Consider the following 24928-nt stretch of genomic DNA (forward strand, 5'->3'; position numbering starts at 1 on the left):
CTAAATGCGTTACCTTCATGTAATTACGGTATCACACCACAGAGTAATTGCATAATTCAAAGACCTGGTACTTGTATTTGAAGTTTATATTGAAAAGCCAAGTGCGTCATCAGTAATTACAAAACAACTAATCACCATGTACATGCAGTACAAAGTAGCCAATGGCCTCTGCAAAATAAAGCATTATATGGCCTTTGAGACCTTGTGCAAATTATATTTAAGTGTAATTCTTCAAATACTGTTACTGTTCCTTCAGTGTAAGAGCTTGTTGATTCAGATGTAAGCCCACTGTATAAAATGTTCTTATTTGAGTTCACAGCTAAAAACATTCTCAGTATCTCAGTTATTTGTATCTCTGTCATTTCTAAAAGCAACACGTATGTTTCCTCCATTTGGTCTAATCTTGACTAATGTATATTATGTAGCTGTCATTTTTTTTATCCATACACTTACCATGTATATTTTTTACTTGGTTTGAATAATGTCAATAAATATTTCCCTTGATAAAGCTAGCTTAGCCAAACATTTTTAATTTTCCTAAACACTCTATCTGGAAATGGGAAAAACCACTGCACTGGAAAAATAAGATATTCATATGTAAATATCAATGCAAATCTCCTTATTAGCTTGTCCACCGATCTACTAAATGTGTAATTAAAACCCACAACACTGAGTGGCTCTCAGGCTCTGGATAATCAAATGAGCATTTCCAATAGAGTGAGACACATTGCAGGCTTGAGTCTCGGAAGTGTTGCGTATCTTTAACTCTCACTGAAATTGAGGGGAGTTGAGATTGCGCAGCGGCTTGCAGGATCAAGTCTCTAGAGCCCCAACACAGGAAAGCACTCAAGCACATGCTTACATCCAACCCTTTTCAGGAAAGTTTTGCAGTGTGTGCCTAAGGGCTTGTCATCTTGTACAGTACTAGAGCAGCACAGGTGCCACTGTAGCGTTTTAGTAAGATGCTCCTACACTGGTGGGAGAGCTTCTCCTGATGGTGTAGTTAATCCACCTCCGCTAAAGGGCTATGTCGGAGGGAGAAGCTCTCCCGTTGACATAGTGCTGTCTACGTTGGGGGGAGGGGGAGTTAGGTGTGTATTCCACACCTCTGAGCAATGTAGTTATACACCTCTACCCCGATATAGTGCTGTCCTCAGGAGCCAAAAAATCTTACCTTTTTGCAGTCATCCCACAGGGTACAATGCCGATAGGAGCCCATGAGAATTTTGTTTACATTAGGGTGTGAAGTCAGGAAATGCTCTGTATATTTTTATTTTCTGAAGAATCTTCCTGATTAAAGTTTTTAAAATTTTATTTCTGCTGAGTCTGAGGAATGCTGAAATCTGCTCAGTTGTTCATTTTGTGAACTAATTCTAAATGTATTGCTTGCAAATTATTTTTAAAAGTCATCATTTTTGGCTCCTCCTTTATTAACCCCTCCATGCTGCCCACACTGCAATAACTATTGATCCCCCCCCCCCCAGTATTTCAATGAATATTAGGTGACAATCTAGTGAATGTGTCTATGGAAAAAAAAGGAAAGGTTACTAGATATCTTTCCATATCTCTGAGCTTCTTTAGCCAGTTTAAAGTACACAACCCTGTTGTCATAAAGACAATGTCCCTTGTCCACAGCAAACAATTACTAGGAAGGGATAGTTCTGTTCAACAGTACTATATATGGCATATGTTTATTTTATTTAACAGGATAATGTGAGCTGCTGACTTTCTAATTGTCATACTGAAGTTCATATTAGCTCAGTTTAATTAATGTCAAAGGGAATAATGCACTTTATTTCACATGGTATCAACCAGTGTTAAAAAGGACACATGAAATACAGTATGCCTGTGTCTTGTTTTTCATTAAATACAAAATATATCGATAAGTTGCAGATTGGAACAAATGATAATCTAAATAGGTTTTGGCAGAATCTTTCCAATGAATTAAAAAAAGTCACATGAAATGTGACTTACTATGAAAATGTGTCCACAGTCTATTTTTGAATTGCACAAAAATATTACTTTTTTCAGTCCTGTATTAACTCTTTGGTTACTCTCTGATTAATGACAGAAAGCATCCTGCTTTGTAGATGGGGTGAATGGATATAGTTGAAATCCATGACTGACTATAATGAGGATTATAGTTATAAGCAATATTGTAAAACACACTCTAGCTCTGTTTATAATTGGAACAAGCTTTTAAGGCCATTTGTTAACTAATGGCCATAGAATGAACCTGTACTTTCAACATACTATATGTTAAATTTTCATCCAGATAGTCCAACCTCTTTCTCACTAAACAGTATTTGAGATAATGTAAGTATGCCTCAGTGCAACAAATGTCTTATATTCTCTTCTGTATGTCATTCTTATTAATGGTATTCTGTTCTGGCATTCTCCTGGTTTTAGCTGTTTGGAAGTTTTCATGGGATTATAGTGTATACATGTTTGAAGCATCATTGACCCTCAGGAGTTTTCTTCAAAACTATCAGATATGGCTCATAGAAATTTTTTTTGTGAGTTTTGGCATCTGACTTATTTTGTTGGATATAACTGATTTGAAAAATTATGCTCTCAGCTACAAGGGCATACATTAAAAGTGAAGGGAATTATACCCTTTTATCTGAGAAGACAATTGGGCACAGTATGTTTATTTTTGAAATCTGGATGCATAAAAATGTTGTTACAAATATAGACACTGGTCTTGCCCTCAGATTAACTCTTATGGGTCTCCCTGTAGGTGCAAGGGTCTGTACGCATTGGCCCAACTGCAAGATCTGAGCTTATAACTTAAGACTCAGTCCTTATGTTTTGCAACTCCCATGTGATTTCTTCTGTGTGGAAGCACTGCACAATCAGTTTATCCCAGAGCTCCTGTGAAGAGCTTCCTAAAAGCTTTAGCAATGATTTTGCTGCTTTATATTGTTCTTATAGACATTCAAAATACAGCCCCAAGGCCACAATTAAAACAGGGGCAAATGCATACAATGTCTACACAGGAGATGCTCTTATCCATTGAAAAAGCTCATTCTGGGTCAGTTGGCCAATATATATAGCGGTGGTACAAATTGCTAGCTGACTTACTAGTAGCTCCCAATAGCTGAAAAGGCAAAGAACAAAAGCCGGAATTATAATGAAACTGACCTATGCATACATTTTCATCGTCCAGCTCTGCAGAAGCATTTCTGAAGTAGCCCAGCCTGCATAACTCACAGTGCTGCCCTCTAGTGTTGTGTTTACAGCTCACGCAAATGACTGTATTTAGCAGCTCGATGTAACTGCACCGGTTGGAGTGGCCGAAGCATTCACAGTCTTGCAAGGAAGAACAGAAATGTATACAAAATGTATACAGTAGCAGAGTAATAGCACATTACATGCTTGGTTAAAATGCACTATGCATAGAAGATGAATGGGAGCACATACATGTTAGTCAGTGTAACACATGGACAACAACAGATGTTTGACTGGCATGAACATGACATCTGTTTCAGGCAGGTTAAAATGATCAGACATTCATGACTCTGAAGATTGCTTCTCCTCAGTAGATCTGATGGAAATGACGCATTTGCAGTTGTAAACCTTTCAAGGGTTTTGTAGGCTCGGTTTACAAATGCATATCTTTTGCACATTTGATATGGAAATACTCAAAACACGTGCAAAACTTTCTTACACTTAAAAAAAATTACAAAATGTTAAATACATAGGACAAAATTGTCAAACTTGGGTGCCCAAAGTCAGGCATTTAAATCCACAGTTAAGCACCAAAATAAACCACTCTGATTCTTAGAGATGCTGAATAAGCATAACTCATGCTTAAGTAAATAAAAGCTGTGGATGTTGAATACCTATGAAAATCAGGCTATTTCACTGAGATGCATAATGCATCCGAATTTGAAAATTTTGGCCAGCATTCCCAAAACAATTAACTTGTAAGGACAGAAAGGAACAGAGATGAGTGCCATTTTAATGCCAGTTAAACTGTCATCTTGAGTCAATACCCAACCTATCTTTATACCGATGAGAGAACTTTTCGCATTTCAAAAATATCATGGAAAATTCTTCCGTTTGTGTAGAATAGGAAGAATGGTTACCATAGCCATCTAACTTGTAGTGCCCACTTTAGCCACTATAATTGTATTGAAAAAATATAACAGGCATTGGAATTCTGTCTTTATTTATAAAACCAATTTATGACTTGGGCACAAAAAAGTCATCCTAAACTTTTATTAGCAATTTTTTGTTGTTGTAACCAAGCATGACACATAAGGCTAAGATGTCTGATCAGCTTGTCCTTAGCTTTTGTAATGACCTGCTAGCAACACAAGATTTTGAAGCAGTCCTGTACCCTTCTCTCTGATCTGACAGAGACTCTGTGGTCTGCTATAGTGGCATAATTAATTTCTGGGATGAGGACACCAAACATACTGAACCTACAATCAAGCCAACTGGCCAATCAATGAAGTCATATTGTAGGTGGATTTGGAAGAAATAATTTACCTTGCTTTGCCAACTTCCAACCAGCCGTTGTATAATATCAGATCATTAGGTAATGAAAGTATGTTCATTATAAAGGGGAGGTAGGGAATCTGACGGTACGATTGCTAACATCTATTAATGAGCAGAGAGGAAGCTAATGAATGTGCTATGAATGACCAAAACTCACCCGCATGGCCCTGTGATGTAACCTTTCAATACAATAATATCATAAACTCTTACAAAGCTAGGAAAAACAAAGCTGCATAAAAATTCATTAAATAGTTGTAACAGAACTTGGTCCAAAATATAGTTTGGACTAAAGAAGCACATTCTGTAGTTATAGCTGACTCAGTTTTCTCTCCCTCTTTTTCACACACTCTGACAGACATATCATAGTAGGTGACTCCACGCACTTGTTCTTGTTTCATCAGTACTAAAGAAAAAAATGAAACTGTGCCTTGTACTTAACCACACTAACATGGACCCTGATACTTCTATTACATGAGAGAAATAGCTTTGTGAGTTAAGGCTCCTCCTGTCAACCCAGCTTCCGCCTCTCGGGGAGGTGGAATACCCACATCAATGGAAGAAACTCTCCCGTCGGTGTAGATAGAATCTTCACTAAGTGTTCCAGTGCTGTATGTGTAGCCAACCCTGATAGTTTACTCCATTAAGGTTAGGTGAAGATTTGGGAACCTTGGCCATTAGACTGATAGTGTTACTTGATATAAATTAACCTCAGAGACAGTCTAGTGTCTGATTAAGGGTAAGCTGTGGTGGAAAGTGAAAGAAATAACCACAGCTTCTTTATCATTAAATAAGATAATTGCTAATACAATAATGAGCGTTCTGCCTTGGCCTGTAGCCATTGGGCTTGATTTTCATTTACACTAATTCTCTTTCACACTGTTCTGGTGCCCTAAAATGGGCTTACATTGTGACAATGATGTAAAGGGGTTTTCATGTAAATGAGGATCAGGTAATTTCTCCACTGGTAATATTAGGCCTGTTATCACAGCCCAGTAGAACATAGTACCTAGAATTGCATGCTACATCTTACAAGCTGGGACGATAAAACAGGGTTGGCAGAATTCTATTTTTGTTTTTTGATATTTTTGGTGGATAATATCAATGTTTATTTCAAAGCATTGTTCATTTTTTATCAATTTAAATGTTCACAGTTGGAAATTATGGGGATGAGTGTCAGACAATAGGAGGGTCAGACAATATCTATTTAATGGTAGTAGACACTGAGATTCCAAAAGTTAAAACTTTATATGCATTAAAACACAAATTGTCAAAATCACATGTCAAAATATACACAGTAAATATCGTTACATCAAACTTTAATAAGTTCTTAAGCAGCATTTTTCTGACTTTGCTTATCTGTATATTTCCATTATTGTTGATGGATTTTTTTTGTATGTGTATGTACAGTGACATTGAAGTTTACTGATATTTGGCAATAAACATTTAATCTGTCCAGGTCTAAAGATAATGCATATTGCCACTGTTGCAGCTTTCTCACCTTTCTGGCATAGGAACAAGTGAGTCACCCTAACCCTTACACTGAAAGACCAGAGTATGATATTATTACCCTCTGATTAGTATAGGCTGAAATACAACTTTAGTTTCTTAGACACACAGGTCTGTCTGGCAGCCAAGGCAGAATTCCATCATAGGCAAAGCCATTCAATCACTGATATGGGGGTGAGGGGGAGGTGGTAAAAGCTAGTGTGCTAAAGCACTAACAAAAAAAATATGAGAAGTGCTTACAATGTTGGCATATGCTGCTTTCAGTTTTGAGCACCACATGTCAGAAAAGACAGACAAATTGGAGAGAGTTTAAAGCTGAGTAACAATAAATGGTAAATGGTTTGGAAAATAAAATCTCAGAGGAAAGGTTAAGATAGGTGGGTATATTTAAAGCAAAGAAAAGGAGCGCAGAGATAGTCAAGACCAGATTTGATAACCATCTCTCTGGATGAATCAGGAATTATCAAATCCCTTATCAAAATGCAAAGGGATGAACGAGAAGACCCATTAAAGGTGCTTTTCTATAAAAACAATCCCATCAATATTGCAAAATCAAGATACAATTGCAGTTTAAAGGAGATGCATAAAATAATATCAACCATCAATCATTTTATTCTTCTCCGCTTCTAGTTTTAATACCTCTCATTCCTTTATGAGGAAATGCAGCTATGCAGTCACATGTGTGAAATGATACTGTCCTGTGCTGTGGAGTCTAGCTCCAGCTCAGGCTTGAACCATTCCCAGTGAAACTGTCACATGAACAGCTGTAGAGGTATATGGAAGAGAATCATAATTTTTGAAAAAAGACATTCCTTAGGTGATGCGTAAGACACCTGTTGCTTCCCTATTTTAATTAACAGAATACAAGACTCTTTCAAGAAGAGAGAATTTTTTAAAAAGTCTCATTTTTTCATTTCCTGACAGATCTCTCTCCCTCTTCCTCCACTACACACTAGCAAATTAGATTTTCATTATAACTTTAGAAATAAGCTGCTTCAGTTTCATAACAAACAGTATGGTTCATTATCAGTTTCATTGACTGGGTCAAACTTAATTCAGATTTTTGTTAAATAAACCTATGCCTTAGTAACTCATGTTTCATGAATAATGAGCTGTTGACAATGATAAATGAGAAAAAACAGAACACCTTTTATACATACACCAGACAGATCAAATGATGAGGAAAAAGTTCTCAGATGGATTTCAGACTGTGAATGACAGATATTTAGCTACAACTGCTTGTCTTTAAGTCATCAAGGCAATACTGCTATCCTTTCAAAATGCCAATATAATTCCGCGATGTTTATATTAAAATCATATCTGTTGATATGTAAACCAATGCATGCCTATAAATAAAGTTTGTACTATATTAACATACAATGGAGATGTATGGTATACTACCAGTGCAATAGGAGACTTTTTTGAATATCATATCCTTACACCAGATGGTATTTGTTTTATTCTAGAGGATATGAACAAGAGATCATTTCCATATTGCCGGCCCTCAACTAATTCATTTACATTTCCTCATTTACAGTCTATGTAAATTAGTGACAAAGATAATCGTTAGGCTAACATGTTAGTTTTCTAAACAACAACCTGGACTGCCATATTCTTACTCACATTTAATTCTTTCAAAAAACAAATGCTCCACTATTTTATATACAAGCAGAGATTGTCTATAAAGCATATTTATTCTGTTCTTCGCTATGGCTTATGTTGTTTGTGATACTTAATGCTTTTATTGCTGTCAATAAACATGCCCCACCAATAAACTGATAGGTACACTTCACAGATATTCCAGATTCATACAGTGCAATGTTCTCACAACACATAACACTAGGAAATCACTGTATGAATCCAAGAATTCCTACCTCTCTTGTGGTTTGCAACTTGAACAGAAGAAACAGTTGACAAAGCTAATTTGGGAGTAACTGGATAGGTTTAAAAACATGAACAATAAATTAGAAAGGTATCATATAGGAACAAATAAAAAAGCTTAAAAATGAATTACTTTAGTCACTACATTTTTAATTAGCTTTAAAAAATTCAACATAAGTGAGTATTTTTTAATTGTTTACTGTTCTGAAAGGGAAGGTTGATATTGAGGTGAAAATGGGTGAAACGCTATCAATGATTAAGGTATTGGAAATGATGAAAGGTTTTAAAACAGGAAGGAGAGATGGTTTTAATAGTCGTATCTGCATTCTTATTTGGCTTTGGCTCAGATGTTATATATGACCTAAGGAGTTTCTTCCCAAGTCCATAATTACTGACTATACAATATGCCTCATGGTCTATATAGTTTTGATCAAATTTATGTACAGATGTTGTTCTAATTGTACTATAAAGAAAAGCATAATAAATAATGTACAGGTATAGGCAGCATTCTGTAATCAGGATGTGCATATATTATACTTCATATACTTGACTCAAGGATCTTAATTCTGATAAATATTAAACTCTTAACAATATGCTCCAAACAAGTAATCTAACCACAAAATAGTTGAAGTTTTTTGTGCTTTGTGTTCTCTCCTAACATGTAAAAGCTAAAGAAAAACTTGTGTGTGGGAACAATGCATAATCTTGTACTGCTCAAGATGCATTGTGAAGTGATGTTAATCACTTGCAGTATAATTTGTTAAACTATGAAATCCATTAGAAATGCTAAGTGTCATTTTGTTGAGGATGTTTTGATTGATAATGCATATGAATAACAAACTAAACGTTGCTGCTAATCCTTAAAGAAAGCAGTAGAGCAGAAATCAATTTGTTTTTCTTCTTTAAGGAACACATGCAGAAACTTGGAAAATATAACATGGACTAGCTGATTAAGATGATTCTATTTGTTAGTAACCTATGTGTATCTAGGGCAGTTTCAGTTTCATCACCATGATCAAGGACTAATACTGTAGTCCTTACAATATAACTCCCCAACAAATTGCTAATGTATTTTGTTTAGTTTAACAGCTATTTCCTGGATCTTCCTCTTGCTCATTTCCTCCTCCTCCATCTGTATTCATTAGAGTTTAAAAAGAACATCCTGTGCATAACCATGGCAAGCTGCAGACCAGAGTTCTGCAATTCTGGGGGGAAGGTGTAGGGGAGGTTGGGGAGAGCAAGGGGATTTCATGTTAAATAATGAACGGGTTTACATTTGATTGTCAAAATTTGCAGCATAAAAGCTAGTATGAACACAAATTCAAATGAAAAAGCATTTTACTTTATATTTTATTACTCTTAAAAATCACTCTATCCCTTTCTGCAGTAATCATCATGCCACAGTCTGTCACTGTAATTTTTTGTATGTCATTGGAATTCAGATGCAGAAGTATTGCACTAGGGATTTCAGAGAGATTGCTGTCAATGCTAGAGGAAATGTAGCTTATAGAGCACAATGAAGAATACTTAGAAACATCTCTTCTGTGACCTGACCTGCTTAAAAAAAAAAAAAAAAATGGAAGAAACCCCAAATTCTGAAAATACTGTATATAAGATTGTTAAAATAAATTCCAGGAGACTATGGTCCAACTGTCTTGGACTATGCAGCTGAGCTCTGAATACAAATGGGAATAACATTCAGTTCACGTAAGAAAACAAAGTGAAAGAGAGACATTAAGAAATGGGTTTGATGTAGACAATGGAAATCTCTGGCACTCAAAAGTCTTGAAACTTTCTCATAAAGCAAACGGTGATGTCTATACAATTCCAGGCTTCTCCAGAGACTCACTTTAAATTTAATCTATGAAATTGCTTACAACTTTGGTGGCTTCTTTTCCATACTTTTTGCAGTAGTGTTTCTAGTCCAGAATCTATATATTAAAAAAAGCCTTTTTCATGTAAAATTTCATTTACGCTAATTCTCAATAGATTGGTTTTGACAATACCATTACTTAGTACCAAGAGAAAAAGGAGCTGGATTATTATTATTTTTTGCCAACATGTGGGATTTTATTAAAGCAATTTAAGTAACTTTCGACCAGTAGGAATTTTACAGAATCCTACCTTGATTTGGTTTAGAAACCTCAAGGGAAGAAATATTCGGCCATATCCTATCAAACTTTGGTGGATCTGCATGCATCAGGAAAAATCATGATTTGTTATTTACATATGTGATATTGTTCTAAACAGAGAAGTGTATGGACAACGACATAAACCACAAACATCTGCTACTGGACTTGTCTATGATGCACTTGAACAATATGTTACTCCCACATTGAACAAGAACAAGCAATTGATGATTCCCAAAACACTGAATGGACATTAAATACTGTATATAGCAATTTATCTTTCAGGATTTTAGATATTAACTGCAGTGTTTATATATAAAACACTAATCCCAAACCAGGAACCTTTCTGTTCATGCTATTATTTTAAACCTAGCGTCCAGAGATAAAATGACAATATAATATAAATACAGTAATTTCTTACCATAACATCTCATTTTAAGGACTTTAAACCTACATATACTTATATTAAAAAAAAAAAAAAGCTTCTGCTATCAGCAAGTTATATTTACTAGGGGAGTGGGTTATTTTGTTCTTAATTTTGTATATTGTATCTCTTTCCCATTGCCCCATCAATATCTTATATAGCTTGATTTCTTTTAAATAAATAAGGAAATTAATTTTTTCTTAAAAACGTTAGATAAAGGGAAAGATTTCTGAATTAGTTGGGTAGGTTCCCAAACCACAGATTTTCCAATAAAAGATGAATCCCCCCTTCTCTTCGTCAGATGCATCAGTTCACACATATAGAAAGTGCATGGCAGCAGCCAATGGGAAAGAGAGCACACATGAATGAAAGGTATCAAAAACGTGTATTTGTAGAGGTAGAGAGATCACCATAGCACTTGATGAAAGAGTGGCTAGAATTGTATGCACCTGTGAGATAGCTTCCCTTTTTCTAGAGTACTGACATAGCTCTGATAACGGATCACCAAAAGCAAGTCGACAAATTACTTTATTTGGTCTTGTGTTTGAATAACTGAGGATTGATCTAAAGATGTTAAGGGACACTGAATATAGCCTCTGTATGTCTCGCACGCACGCACGGTCTGAATAAAGAGAATAGGAATCTCCTAGCTGTCTTACCTGTGGTCTGATAGGATCTGATCCTTTTACTCCCCTAGCCACTGTGTAATAATACATCAAAAATCTTTGAGACAGACTAAAGTTACGTCTAGCAGAATGGCTCTCTTCTTGGCACATACCCTCCAAAAATTAGAATAGTAAGGTGGCCATCAGCTGAAATGGCCTAGGCATTATCAGCAATAACATCATATTATGTCAAAGCTCAAAGGAAATCTGCACAACACTTTCAAAAGACGAACTTGGGAGCTTAAATTCATAACTTTGCTAGATACTAAAAATCATGGACTGAATAGACACACTGGATTTATGGGCTACTACAATGCTCTCTCTATCCCACTAACGACCCCCCTCCCAGCTGCTTTCCCCCCTTCCCTTCCTCCCTATGACTGGAGGAGTGTTAAAGGGCCACTTTACCTTAAATGGCCCCTTGAAATATATGTTAACTACTTAAGCTAAACAATCTGCTCCACCTTGTTTTTAGCTGTGACACAAGTACCTTTCCCAGACCTGAAGAAGAGCTCTGCCTAAGCTCAAAAGCCTCTCTCCCCCCAACAGAAGTTGGTCTAATTAAAGATATTACTTTACCCACCTTGTCTCCCTAAAGCTCTGTAATACATTTAAGACCAGCCCTACTGAGGATCTGTCACTAACTAAAATATATGCCTTATCATAGTAATCAGAGCAATTCCTACTTTGAGACCTATATTTTCAGTCTCTTGTCTGAATGAGCCTACTAATCACATGACTAGAGATATCAACCAATTTACAGTTCTCTCAGTAATATTGCTGATAGCCGTACAGGATGTTTTCACTCAAGTGCTGTAGATTATATTATGAAAACTTGTTTCAGAAAACCTATTTAAGCTATGGACCCCATATAGGGGATGAACCAGGATAGAAAATACAACTCTAATGACCTTTCAAATTTATTTACAGTAAGATGAGTTTGCAAAGGGGACACACAAGAACGTGATAAATGTGTGTTTGTATTATAACTGAAGTAATTTTGAACATTTTTGTGCCTGGAGGTTACTCAGTGTTCAGGCAGATACACCTGATGTGTACAAGTAAATATAAACCTTTTGGACCTTGGTAATGTAGCTAATGCACTGACCGGTTTAGTTTTCCTACTTAGAATTTTTTCCTTCTCTTCTAGGAAAGTCTCTTTTGACTACTCCGTGATGAGTAGAAGGTTTATTTTGTTACCTCCCTGTCTATTGGTGGAACTTGTCATCACCAAGATTTTCAATTTCTCAAAAGAGCCTTTGTTCTCATCTCTGAAACCCAATGTTTTATTTTCTGGGTACTATTTTTATTGCTCTATCAAAACTTTCATGCAAGACTCACCTCACAAAGAATATAGACTGTCCTCCTTATTATCTGGTACAGACCTTTAACATCCACAGGTTAAAGGTTTGTGTTGACTGGGCTTGAGTGTGTTAGGGCTGTATTCCATGATGTGAAAGTGATATCATTTTATGTATGTTTAAAAATGTAGATGTTAATTCTAGAAATTAAGCTTTTAAGCCTACAGGATCCTTCTATTATGTATTTTATTGTGTCTGTGGCTTTATGCAGTAGGAGCACATTCTTGTAATTGCATATTTTCCTGTGCAGTTAGGTTCTCTCTTTTTAACCTCAGTTCTAGAAGAGTTTGAGTCATCAAAGGAGCCCATTGCATGCATACTGTAAAAGCTAGATACTGGAACAGATTAGTCAGCCTCTGAACAGCCACCAGTCAGAATTCTTTAATAGGTTATTTAATAGCCAGTCATTCATTTACAGCAATTTGTGAAAATCTTTTTTTTCCTGAGTTACTAATAGGCAGGCCTTGTCTACACTGCGCAATTGACTGGAATAGATATATTCCAGTATAGCTCTCCATGTGGGCACTTTAAATCTGGAATAAAAATCACATTGTTACGAAAGAATTACTTGTGGTTAAATAATGTATCCAGAATACAGTGACTTTTATTTCAGAATAGTGTGTCCACATAGGGGCTATTTCAGAATAGTTCATCTACAATAGCTATCCCTGTGTCAATTTTCCTGTATAGACAAGACCTAACAGTAACAGTTCTGAGAATACAGGAGGAGCAAAGTTTAGCTTAAGAGGAAAGCTATGGAATTGTGATCTCAGAAAGTACATTTTGAATATATCTTTTTAAAAATGTAAGTACTTTAGGCACATTTAAGTGTAGAGGGATATGAGACATGTAGCTTAGCAGACAATCCATTTTAAATATTACTTGAAAAAAAAAATCTGTACTGCTGGTTAATCCATCTAGGTACAGACAGTGCATTGCTGCAACATCTTGCTCAGGTAGTAAGGAGAAAACTATTGTATGATGTTTAACAAGTGTATAATCACTTACTCATAGACTTAAAGGCCAATAGGAACTTTCCCTATTGCTTTTCTTTTCACTGGATTCTTTTATAACAATGTTAGAACAATCTGTAGTGCTAAAGGAACGGAGGGAATATGTATTAAATGGCCATTGGAAATCAGAATTTGGACCAACTGGCACAGTATGGTCTTAATTTGGAGGGTTTATGTGAAACGAGTTGGTAGTTTCAGCCCAATTCCAACTGGACGGACTGGAACACAAAAACCACTGCCACAGTCAGCAGAAATTAAGCATCACCCTTATTGGCTGTTTCAAGTGGCCAAACACTGAGTTGACATGGTGATTAAACTGTGCTCTCAATCCAAGGTGCTGTCCTTCCAGAGGAACGTTGAGGAACGTTGTTGATGGAGTGTATGGAAGAGGATATTACTGCTCCATGTGCTATGCATGTTCTTTGCCTAACCAGAGTATTTGTCTCCTAAGCTATTAATATCACACAAAGATTGCATTTGCTTACAATTATTAATAAAAATAATTAATAAAAAGTAGTCTTGTTCACTCTGAAGGTTGACAGGGGCCACTTGAATGACCAAGTGATCATTTGATTGGTACATAATAGCAGTGACACAACTGTCCGAGAAATTTAGAATTTTGTGATTGGGGAAAATTTGTTTTAAAGGGTACGTCTACACTTACTTCCTGGTTCGGCGGCAGGCAATCGATCTTCTGGGATCGATTTATTGCGTCTTGTCTAGACGCGAGAAATCGATCCCGGATCGATCCCGGAAGTGCTCGCCATCGACGCTGGTACTCCAGCTCGGCGAGAGGAGTACGCAGCATCGACGGGGGAGCCTGCCTGCCGCGTCTGGACCTGCGGTAAGTTCGGACTAAGGTACTTTGAATTCAGCTATGTTATTAACGTAGCTGAATTTGCGTACCTTAGTCCGAAGTGGGGGGTTAGTGTGGACCAGGCCAAAGTCTTCAGCTTTTAAACCACTTTTATTTAAAAAGTAAGAAAAGCATGAAGGCTTAAAAAAATCACAATCCAATTTCATGTAAACCATTCCAAGTTGAAGTAAAGCTTCATTTAGGCTTGGCCCTGCTATTGTCGTCTTAGACTGTAAGTTCAGTTAAAGGCATGTCTCTTACAGTGTGTATGTAGAATGCCTTGCACAAAGGGGCCCTGCTCTCAGTTGTAGCCTCTGAGTGCTACTGTAATACAAATAATTAATAAATGAAACTATATGTCACTCCTATTTAAATCAGTGGAAGATTTGTATATGAATTGCTGGCATAAATGGGTATAATTAGATCAGGTGATATTTTTATCACTCTCGGGGAGTAAACTATGACAAGGAGAACACTATTTCCCCCTCATTGTATTTCTTATTAGGGTGATGCCTATCTCATGGGATAAGCTTACCTTAGGGATGAAATCAGCTTTTTCTCACAGGTTAATAGAATACTATAGAATAAAACTGAGCAAAAAAAGAAAGGTTACAAAATTTAGTCTAAATCTCCCTCATTTTAGAAATTCAAAAATTTAAAATTAAAAAAATGTAAACCAGTGCTAGCTAGACTGGTTTTTTTGGGCAATGTAGGACATCTCATACCTGTTCCTTAGACGGATGAAAATTCTGCATTAAAGTGGAGATGGAGTTCTTTTATTTGGCCTGGAAGCTTCTCAGCCATAACAGCTTTTACAATTGTTGGAAGAATTTGAATTGAATTAGGCTTGGGTGTCCAGCTATTCTCTCACAGAAGGAGAGCACTCTTCTGCAGAAGTGGTTTCAATGGGCCCCGATGATCCTGTGGTGGAAAGTTTTCATAAATCAGAAAAAATCCACTGTTTCTAACCAGCAGACTGTCTGGGTCTCTTCAAACTCAACAGGCTTGATGGCATTTTCTAGTTATTTAAAGGAAAGTAGTAATAAGAATACATAGTAGAGCTAAATACTTCATGGAGGAGGAGAGTGCTGAATCTTTTCCTGTGGAGTAGAGTTATTTTGGTCTATTACAGAACTGGTGAAATTGGCTGTTAAGTGTTGAAGACCTGGTGTATCAGACTGTGGTGCAGAAGATCTCGCTCGCTCGCTCTGTAATCAGGATCTGATTAAAAGTCAGAGCGCTGATTTGGAGAGTTCAGTCTTCTATACTCTATGGAATTCACTGAATATTGTTAGGAAGGAGGAGGAAGAGGTGGATGTGGGGAAAGAGGGGTGGAGAAAAATTTCATATTCTTTTAGTCATTTTAGCTATACATTTTTCTGTGGCTTTGCAATAAGAACAGACAGCACTGCACAGATTAAATGCTTGCTGACATTCTCATACTTTCTCCAGTGTCTCATCTGATTGCTTTTACCTCATTAACAATTAAACTGAAGACAGCAGTGCAGTTCCTATAGTGTAGGCAGTTAAAATAGTGCTGCAAAAAGAATCTTTCTGACATGGTAACTTTGAAATTAGCTGGAGGTGATAAAGATTGCACCTTCAAAAATAGTGAATGTAAAAAACATTGAAGTGCCATTGGCTATGTCTACTGGTGGCTAAAGCCAGGCTGTTCAGATGTGTGATGTTGGTGGATCTGGTGAAAATACTTTTTTTTTTTTGCCCCCAATGAAAACTTTTGTAGTTTACCTTTCACAATGTTGCAGCAAATACATTCTCCTAAACTACTGTCACCCCACATGGGAATTTTCTCTTCCAGGGTTAAGTGGTTGTTAAGTTCCCTTGCTCCTGAAATTGAATGAAGTGCTGTAGGTTGTACAAATGTGAAATAGATTTGTGATGAGACTTACTGAAGAAATGGTATAAAAGACTCCCAAACTCTTTTCATATGGGACATTAAGGTTTTCCTCCAGATCTGGAGTTCAAATTAATGCTCTACTTGCACAATGAATTTTTTATATTCTCGAAAACCTAATTAGTTAAAGAGCAATTAAAATTAAACTTATTTTTGGGATTTAGAAGTATTAAAGCAAAGGCAGAGGGAGTGTGGGGACAAATACTGTAGCTTCCTTTGATGTTATGACTATGATGATTAATAATAATGCTTGGCTAAGAAGATGATTAACCTTGTTATTTTATTCACAATTCACATTTGTATCAAACAAAACCTAAATCAGAATATGTTGTTGCTGTGTCAAAACCAACAGCTGTATAATATCAAGCCAGTTTCAAATGTCTTCAAGGAGAAAAACATCTGAGAAGTCTCTTGACAGGGTGATGGATTTCTGGGAGAAACTTTTTCTTTATGCACTAATAGATCAACTCAAATAATAATAGAGATTAATAAACAAGGGCCAAATTCTGCACTTCATTATGCACGTTGAATCTCCTACTTAAGTTAATGGGAATTGCATGTATCTATTCAGGACTAGAACTTGGCTCTACAAAAAGGGCTCAATCGTGCAACCCCTAAAGTTAATGACAAAACCTCCTACTGACTTCAGTGGTGCATGATATCAGGACCATAATATTTACAGTGATGTAAATGATGAGAGAACTGGAACTCAACTGTTTGTTAGCAAAAACCTTGGGTAACATGCAAATTCGTATAAGCATATCTGAGACCACTAAAAAAAGTGTTCATCCTGACACTGTTGCCAAGCCTGAAAAACACCCAGCTGATATTTTAAGGTTATGAAAGCAATGCATGAAAGTCATGCCAGTACAATCTTTTTACTTTTGTGTCTTGAATTGGTTATCATTCCAAGAGAGATTTCTGTTTATTTGAAATTGGCAATTAGAAAAACAAAAAACAAACTCAAAACAAAACATAAAATGCTATTTGATTATCTTGATTGCATCTTGCATTTCAATATATGGTCTGTCGCTAAACTCTGACTCATCTGCCACCAGCAGGCTTCAGAGGTGATAATCACCCACACAAAGCTATTTGCACATCATGTCAATCCTATCCCATGTCTAATTATACTCTTTAGAACAAACTGTTTAGCATAATTAGTGAAATTATGCTCCACAGGAATAAGGATAGAAGTTATCTGATAGAAGATTAAAGTTTTTTAAAGTCAGGCATACAGGTACAAGCTAATAACTTTGCTATTTGGTCACAATAAAATACATTTTGATATATTTGCCTACATACAATTATGGTTTAAAGTAAGTCAGAGTAACTTTTTGTATAATATTTACAAATTTGGATGAAGGCATAACTGATCATAAAAGCTTACATAATTATGAAATGGTTTTGGGATTCATAAATTGCTAACAATCTCACCAATATTTTTCCAGCCACGGCTGAAAAATGCTGTAAAGACCAGCACTGGAATCAAGTATGCTGGAAATGACCAAAGAACCTATTACTCAATTGATAGACAACAGCAGGTACAAATGACCTTAATGGGAAAGCTCTGGTTTAATTTTTTTTTTTGTGTGTGTAGATGATCAGAAAGGATGTTTACTTAATGACCACTCTTTCTTTGTGTTTAAACTTTAATGATGTGCTGCTTTAATATGAGATGCTTTGAGATCAAAGAGAACACAGTATTATACATATATGTACACAAAGATAAATATATACATCGTTGATTTTTCTTTGGGCATGCTTTGATCGTAAAAGTCTTATGGGTGTTACATGAACATCTGTTGCAGTGACATTTTCTTTATATGTTGGCAGTTTTGTGTTCATTTTTTCTGTATTAAACTGGGAAAAGCTTGAAGCATACAAAAGCCAATACACCAGTTTATTGTTTCATAGCAGGCAAAAAACGGTGTCACCTGAGAATAATTTCCTGTCCCCAGCTGAGGACAGAAATCTACCCTTATGAACACAAATATTGTATTAGCATAGACAAAAAGAGAAGAAATCATGCAGAATCCATTAAAGCAGCCTCAAGTAATTAATCATGTTTGTTTTTTAAGTACTGATTGTAATTCTGTTAAAACATAGTTACATAGTGGAGTAGGATCAAGAAGTCAAGGGGCTCTCCACTGTTTAACAACAATTCTGTTATTTCTATCATATAGGAAAGGCCTTTAGAAAATTGTGCCATGAACAGCCACTTTTCCCCCCGAGCTACTCAATACCCCTGTCGGGGAGGAGGAATGTAGTGGGTAGAAGCCAAACAATGTAGTCATCTCTTTGTGTACTCATAAATTGGTGCTCATGCTTCATGCATTCCACATGGGTATTAAAATTTGTTGAACCCTGCCTCATCTCATTCAAAGGACATCTATACCAGATATATTTAAGATAATACACAGACTTGCAGTAACTACTGTATTTCCTAAGGGATGTTAAACTGAATGTTGTCTATTTTAATAAGTAAATGACACTAATCACCTCACTGTAAAAGTTCACAGAATTAAGAGGTCAACAATGCATCCTTTCAGGTCACCACTGATTAAAAAAATATTTGAGTTTCCCTATTAAGTATTCAAAGGCCAACATCTGCTGATGCTCAGAGATGGTGAATGTGGTGAAGAAGGCTGTATGGAGCGTAAAGTGAAAATCACAACGATGTAGTCCATGCAACACAGTATTGACAAACAGTAGCACAACTGAGCTCCAAAAAGCTATTTTGCCATTTATCCATTTCTGTTACTTACAACTGTGGGATTCCAGATAATAATAGTCTGATAATCTCTTTTTATTGCCTTTTATTTAGTTCCTTTTTTGGATACAAAATACATGTGCAAATGCAATTGTCAAGGTTGTGAAAGTAGCACATCATTGTGCATTTGCAGTGAGGCAAATGTCGAGGGAGACACTAAAGCAGAAAAATTAGACTCTCAAAACTGAAGACTTTCATTGGCAAGTTGTTGTTGATGCTGTTTTGCTATTTAAGGTGGCAAACTGGATGCCATAGGATTAAGCTGGCATCTAAATGGACATGAAACACTACTCCCCTTTACAAAGAGGCTAGTTTTGACGGCATTTAATATGCTGTCTAGTGCTTAACAAATCAGTGCCTAAGCCTGTTCATGCGCTTAAGTAAACTGAACTGATTTATAAATTGAAAGACCTGACCACGCATTTATAAGAAGCAAGGCAGCTGCTTTATCCAAATTATTAGAATATTGCTTTTCAGCCAGATATCAGGTATTGCAAATCTTTTTTTGACACTGCTAAAATTGTGATAGACCTGCAGAGCACAAAATCTGTGCCTAAAGCCTATGCAAAGCAGAGGCTGTGCAGGAACATTCTTTCACTCAGCTACTGAATTATACCTTTTCTGCTTCAGCGCTTAATTTCTAATTAGCTATCATTCCATGACTATACCCGCTTCACAACTGTAGGATGGTTTGACTCAAAGACCATATTCTTATTTTTTTGCATTGTTTTTATTTATAATAGCTGATTTTTTTAAAAAGGCAATTTTGTATTTTACTAGCTGTTTTAAATGTTTTCATTTTATACAATAAAATGAATCTCAACAAAGAACCTATTTATTCTGTTCAAGGCCTGAGCTAGAGTCCACTGATGTCAATTAAAAGATATTCTCTAGTCTAGCTCTATGGCCTGTGTTATACAAGGTCACGTTAAATGATCACCATTGTCCCTGTCTGGCTTTGGAATCTATGAATCAATTGAAAGACTCCGATTGATACACTACATTCACTAGATTAAAAACAAAAAGAAATACATTTTAGTGCATTCTTCCATTTCCCCTTATATTTATCTATTTGTATATATAGCTTTAAGGGCTCTACTCTTCTTGGGTATTAATAAAGTTTGGTGTTTTAGAAAATGTACTTGATAATATTTTTCTACCCAATGCCATCCTGATGTTCCAATTTGTAATGCTAACGCTTTTATTTGCTGATCAAGAAGCTGTGTTTTCAGACAGATGTACTGTCATGAGCTACATATCATATTCTCTTTGATCACATAATGCAGTTACATGTAAATGCAGCATGGCAAAGTCAATAATATAGTCCCCTTACCATAAAGCACATTTCAGTGAAACGTTATCTACAACAGAAATGGATGTTGGGAAAATAGAGCTAAAAAGCTGAATAACATAGCAAAGCTAGTCTAGATTTGCTTTTTATTACTTACTACCAATACTGGAAATACTGGGAATACCTGTAGAAAAAGAGAGCAAAAAGGGCATAGTTAGTGGTTTACTGTAGGTGTCTAAAAGGCTACAGCATTACATCAAATATTTGGAACTTCTTTTCTCATACTTCCATAAACTTCAGAATACTGTATCAATTAACAGCTAGAATCAAGCACTTCCACATACATCATGCAAGCCTTCTATTTCTAATTGTAGACGCTTTGGGTTCTTTAATATGAGATTGCAGGGAATTTTGGAAGGTATTTGTTGTGTTCAAAAATGACATTTGGAGTATTTCTGAGACATTCAGCTTTTTTCTGCTCTCATAACTTCATGCAGTTGTTCAGAACAATTCTGTATTCATACTAAACAGTTATTAGGTTTCTGTTCTGGACAATATATACAGGCCATGATGTATCAGGTATATCTAGGAAACTATTTTAATACAGGGCTAGATGCATTATTAGCTGCTTCAGTTGGCTGCTGAAAATCATTTGGTTCTTTATTAGATTAACTTTATCTAGCTATCATTTTTGTTCCTCTTTTACCTGTCAGTTGTCTGGATTAAGCTATGTAATAGAAATTTAATTGAGCAAAATAATACAACACATTAGGTCACTCATATTGATCATGCCCCTCATTGATTTTTCTGCTCTCACTTCAATTCTCAAGTTGAATTAATGTGGGAGAACCACTCTAGAGTGTGACTGGACTTTGTAGAAAATGTGGATGTGCAATATTCCTTGCAATATAGTTCTCCTTAGCTAAAGTGAAACATGTCTATGAGACTATTTACAGGACCATAGGCTAAAGCCACAAACTGCAGATCAGTATTTAAATCCCTGCTACTTGCATCATCTCAGTTAAACAGTTTGCCTTTTATAAGTTTTATTGACTTTTGATGGCATGGTATTATAGTGTAGAAATCTATTTCTCCATTAGCATATACTATCCTTTTAAATTCCTTCCTGAAATTCTTAATGCAGAGAAACTATGGGATGGATTCTGCAACCTTTACTCAAGGGAATGACTTGCAGGAGTATGCATTACTCAGTGTAGACTAGGGTTGCAGAATCAGGCTTATTTTATTATAATTATTTTCATTATCATATATTAGGTAGTAACCTACTCTGCATTATGGCTATATCCTAGGCCCTGTCAGATTCTTTGCACCAGTAGAGCCTTGGGCTTCTCAAGTCTGCTGGGGATTCTGCCAGGGTGGCAGCATCATTGGGGATGTAGAATACACAACCGAATACAGGCAGTCCTTGGATTTATGACATAATTGGTTCCTGAAAATTGCGTAGTAAGTCGAAACATTGTAACTTGGAACTGCAATGCACACTATTGGGACTGAGCATCGAAACCAATGGTTGTAAGTCGAATCGGGATGTCAATTCAGAAACGCTGTAAGTGGTGTTCGTCTTAAGTCGCACATCATAAAGTTGAGGCCTGCCTGTACATTCCCTACGGCAATCTGGTTTAGGAGCATGGCTGGGAGGAAAAGGAGTACATATTGAGGCAGCTCTAAATTATGTCATGGTTGGGGCCATGCAGCACTACTAGCTCCAGAGTCAGGGAATCCTAAATTGCTCCTTTGTGACTCCCCACCTCAATTACAGATAATGCTTTTTGGGCACTTGTAAGAATTGTGCCCCAAAAGTCTTATATTCTGTTTGGAAACTCTATGCGCTCAGTCATGCGAGGTGCAGAGTATCACCTTATAGAAGGCTCTCAGCAATTTTCAGGACTGGGCTCCATATGCAAACACTATTTATAAAATAATGTATTTTACTCCTCCTGAAAATAAACCGATGTTTAAAGGGAAACTCCAGCAATGTTTCAAAATTTCAGAATCATATAATTAGTATCATAGACTACAACACTGATATTTTTAAAGAGAAAATTAAAATTATATTTATAGAAATAAAAAACCTCTCATTCCACTGCTGTCATCTTTTCTTGGAAACAGATTAACAATGATAGAATCGCTTTCCCATTGTTTTAATAGAAAAGGAACTCAACTTTGAACATTATTTTTAGATGAGCTTTAGTAACAGATATTTACATTTCTGTGTGGCAGTTTAGTCATGTTTTTAATTAACATGTTTTATTTTCTTTATACACAGATGGGACTTGTACAGATAAAAAGGCAGGTAATATTCTCACAGCTCCCCTGTGAAATGGTATTTAATATTCCCTTTTATGTGCGCGCGCGCACACACACACACACACACACACACACACCCACCCACCCACCCCTTCTCTTTCTCTCCAAGGCAAGTTGCAAGTAGGGAGAGGTTTTCTTATTAATTTGTACTTCTCTTCCTTTACTGTATCTCAAAAATCTCAATGAAAAACAACAATGAACATTTCCTTAGCAATGAGGAGTAATGAAAACAAGGTAACTGCTTGCCTGAAGGACTTTGCATTAATCTTGTTAGCTTGTTTTCACATTCCCTATTTGAGAAGCTTCTTTTGCTATTTCCATACAGATTTCTCAATAAGGAAAGAGAAGCTCTGAGTGACAGTGTACTTTTCTCTGTCTCCTAAAATATGTTTGGCCCTGGAAGGAGACAGAAAAATAAATTGTGCACATAATAGGAAAACGCTTTATAGCAGCAGTTCTCAAAGTGTAGGTTGCAACCCCAAAGCGGGTTGCTACCCCGTTTTAAGGGGGTCGTCAGGGCCAGCGTTAGACTGGCAAGGAGCCAGGGCAGAAAGCCCCACCCTGAGTCCTGCAATCATGGGGCTCAGACTGAAGCCGGGGGGGGGGGGCATTTAGGGAGGGTGGGGGGCACCTGCCCCCCTGAGTTTCATACCACAGATTTCAGCTCTGCACATGGCAGGGCTGACAGCCAGAGCCCAAGCTCCTCCACAGCAGGGCTTCAAGCCTGAGCAACTTAGTTGCCCTGCTTCCCACCTCTTAACCCCAGCTCTGTGCATCACTTCCTCTACTCAGCACCTAGCAAGGAATCAGCAGGTGTTGTAGTTAAAGCCAGTTTGAAAAGTTGCTGTAGAAATAATTTTAGCAAAGGACTGTTTTCTGAAGAAAGGTAGAGGAAAGGGAGGCAATGAATGGGAGTCAGTTGCCACTTGCAGCAAAAGAAGAGCTCACAATGAGGATCTAAGCAGCAGTAAAATACCAAGAAACCGAAAAAACAATTAGAAATATTTGGAATAGGGATTTACTGGGCTGATTTTGAGGGGGAGTCATGGCCACAGTGTCTGGTGTATGGTGAAGTTCTGGCAAAGGAGAGCTTAAAACCATCTAAAATGTGGCACCCATTTGGAGACATGGTGCAGTTCTATTCAAACAAAACCACTTGATTTTTTTTTTTCCCCAGCAAAAGCTGAGAGAGCTACAGGGCCAGAAGAGAGTACTGAGCTTGGCAGCTACAACAAATGAAAGAGCCCTTGAGGCATCTTCTGCTGTGTCATACTGGATAAGTAAAACTGGGAAACCACACTCTACTGGAGAAGCTTGTTTTCTGCCATGTGCCAAGGAATGATTTGATTATATTGGGGCAAGGTGCAGCGACTCAACTTGATTCAATTCCCCTGTCTAATGACACTATTGCCAGGTGTATTCACAGTATGGCAAATGATGTGACTGAACAAGTGATCGCCAAAATCAAGCAAACTTCTTTTTTTCCCATTCAACTTGATGAAACAACAGATGTGTCGGGGACTGTTCAGGTGCTGACATATGTAAAATTTGAGAACGATGAAAAACTCCAAGAGGAATTTCTGTTCTGCCGGTCATTACTACAGCGTGCTACATGGGAACAGCTCTTTGCACTTTTCGATGCTTTTGTTTCTGGTTCTGGCTTGAAATGGCAGTGCAGTGTAGGAATTTGCAGTGATAGTATTTGTGCAACTGGAAAAAACAGCGGGCCAGTCACCCGAGTGCAGGCTGTTGCACCGCAAGCAGTTTGGATGCACTGTTTTATACACAGGCAAGCCCTAGTTGCAACAACAACAAAAAGCCACCTGTTCTAAAACAAGTTCGTGATGAAGCTGTTCGCATAGTCAGCTTAATCAAGAGAAGCTCAACAAGTGTATATTTGTTTGGAGCTTTGTGTGGTGAGATGGGAGCTGAGCACCATCAGTTACTTCATCACAGAAAAGTTTGGTGGCTGTCTCGGGGAAAGGTTCTCAAATGTTTGTTTGAGTTCAGATGAAGATTCCCTGCTGGCCGAAAAGTTTGCAGATACCAAGTGGCTTGCTTTGCTAGCTTACCTGGCAGACATTTTTGAATGCCTAAATGAGTTCAATACCTTACTTCTCTCACTGACAAAACTGAAAGCTGGAGCAAGAAACTTTCCTTATGGTATGTGTATGGATACTGGCAATTTTGAAGGGGTTTTTTACTGGATGACTTTTTGGATGAAAATGCCTTGCCAAAGCATGACTTGCAACCCATTATCATCAGCCACCTGGAAAGCCT

General features: G+C 36.9%; 1 protein-coding gene across 5 annotated transcripts in view; it reads right to left on the minus strand.

The window, feature by feature from the left end:
- LOC112109982 (netrin-G1) overlaps positions 1 to 24928 on the minus strand; it is a 211898-nt gene that overhangs the window by 48394 nt on the left and 138576 nt on the right. For 2 of the 5 annotated variants that reach the window (XM_026655975.1, XM_026655972.1), the window contains exons 4-5: positions 20478 to 20504; positions 10018 to 10083 (exon numbers count right to left, since the gene is read on the minus strand). In XM_026655975.1, coding sequence (XP_026511760.1) covers positions 10018 to 10083; positions 20478 to 20504 — 93 coding nt within the window. Of the gene's footprint in view, positions 1 to 3144; positions 3313 to 7886; positions 7947 to 10017; positions 10084 to 20477; positions 20505 to 24928 lie in introns of all 5 variants that reach the window. The other 3 variants (XM_026655971.1, XM_026655974.1, XM_026655976.1) reach the window with 3 other exon arrangements.

Source organism: Terrapene carolina, unplaced genomic scaffold (assembly GCF_002925995.2).
Source record: "Terrapene carolina triunguis isolate 2854851 unplaced genomic scaffold, T_m_triunguis-2.0 Scaffold211, whole genome shotgun sequence".
Taxonomy (NCBI): domain Eukaryota; kingdom Metazoa; phylum Chordata; order Testudines; family Emydidae; genus Terrapene; species Terrapene triunguis.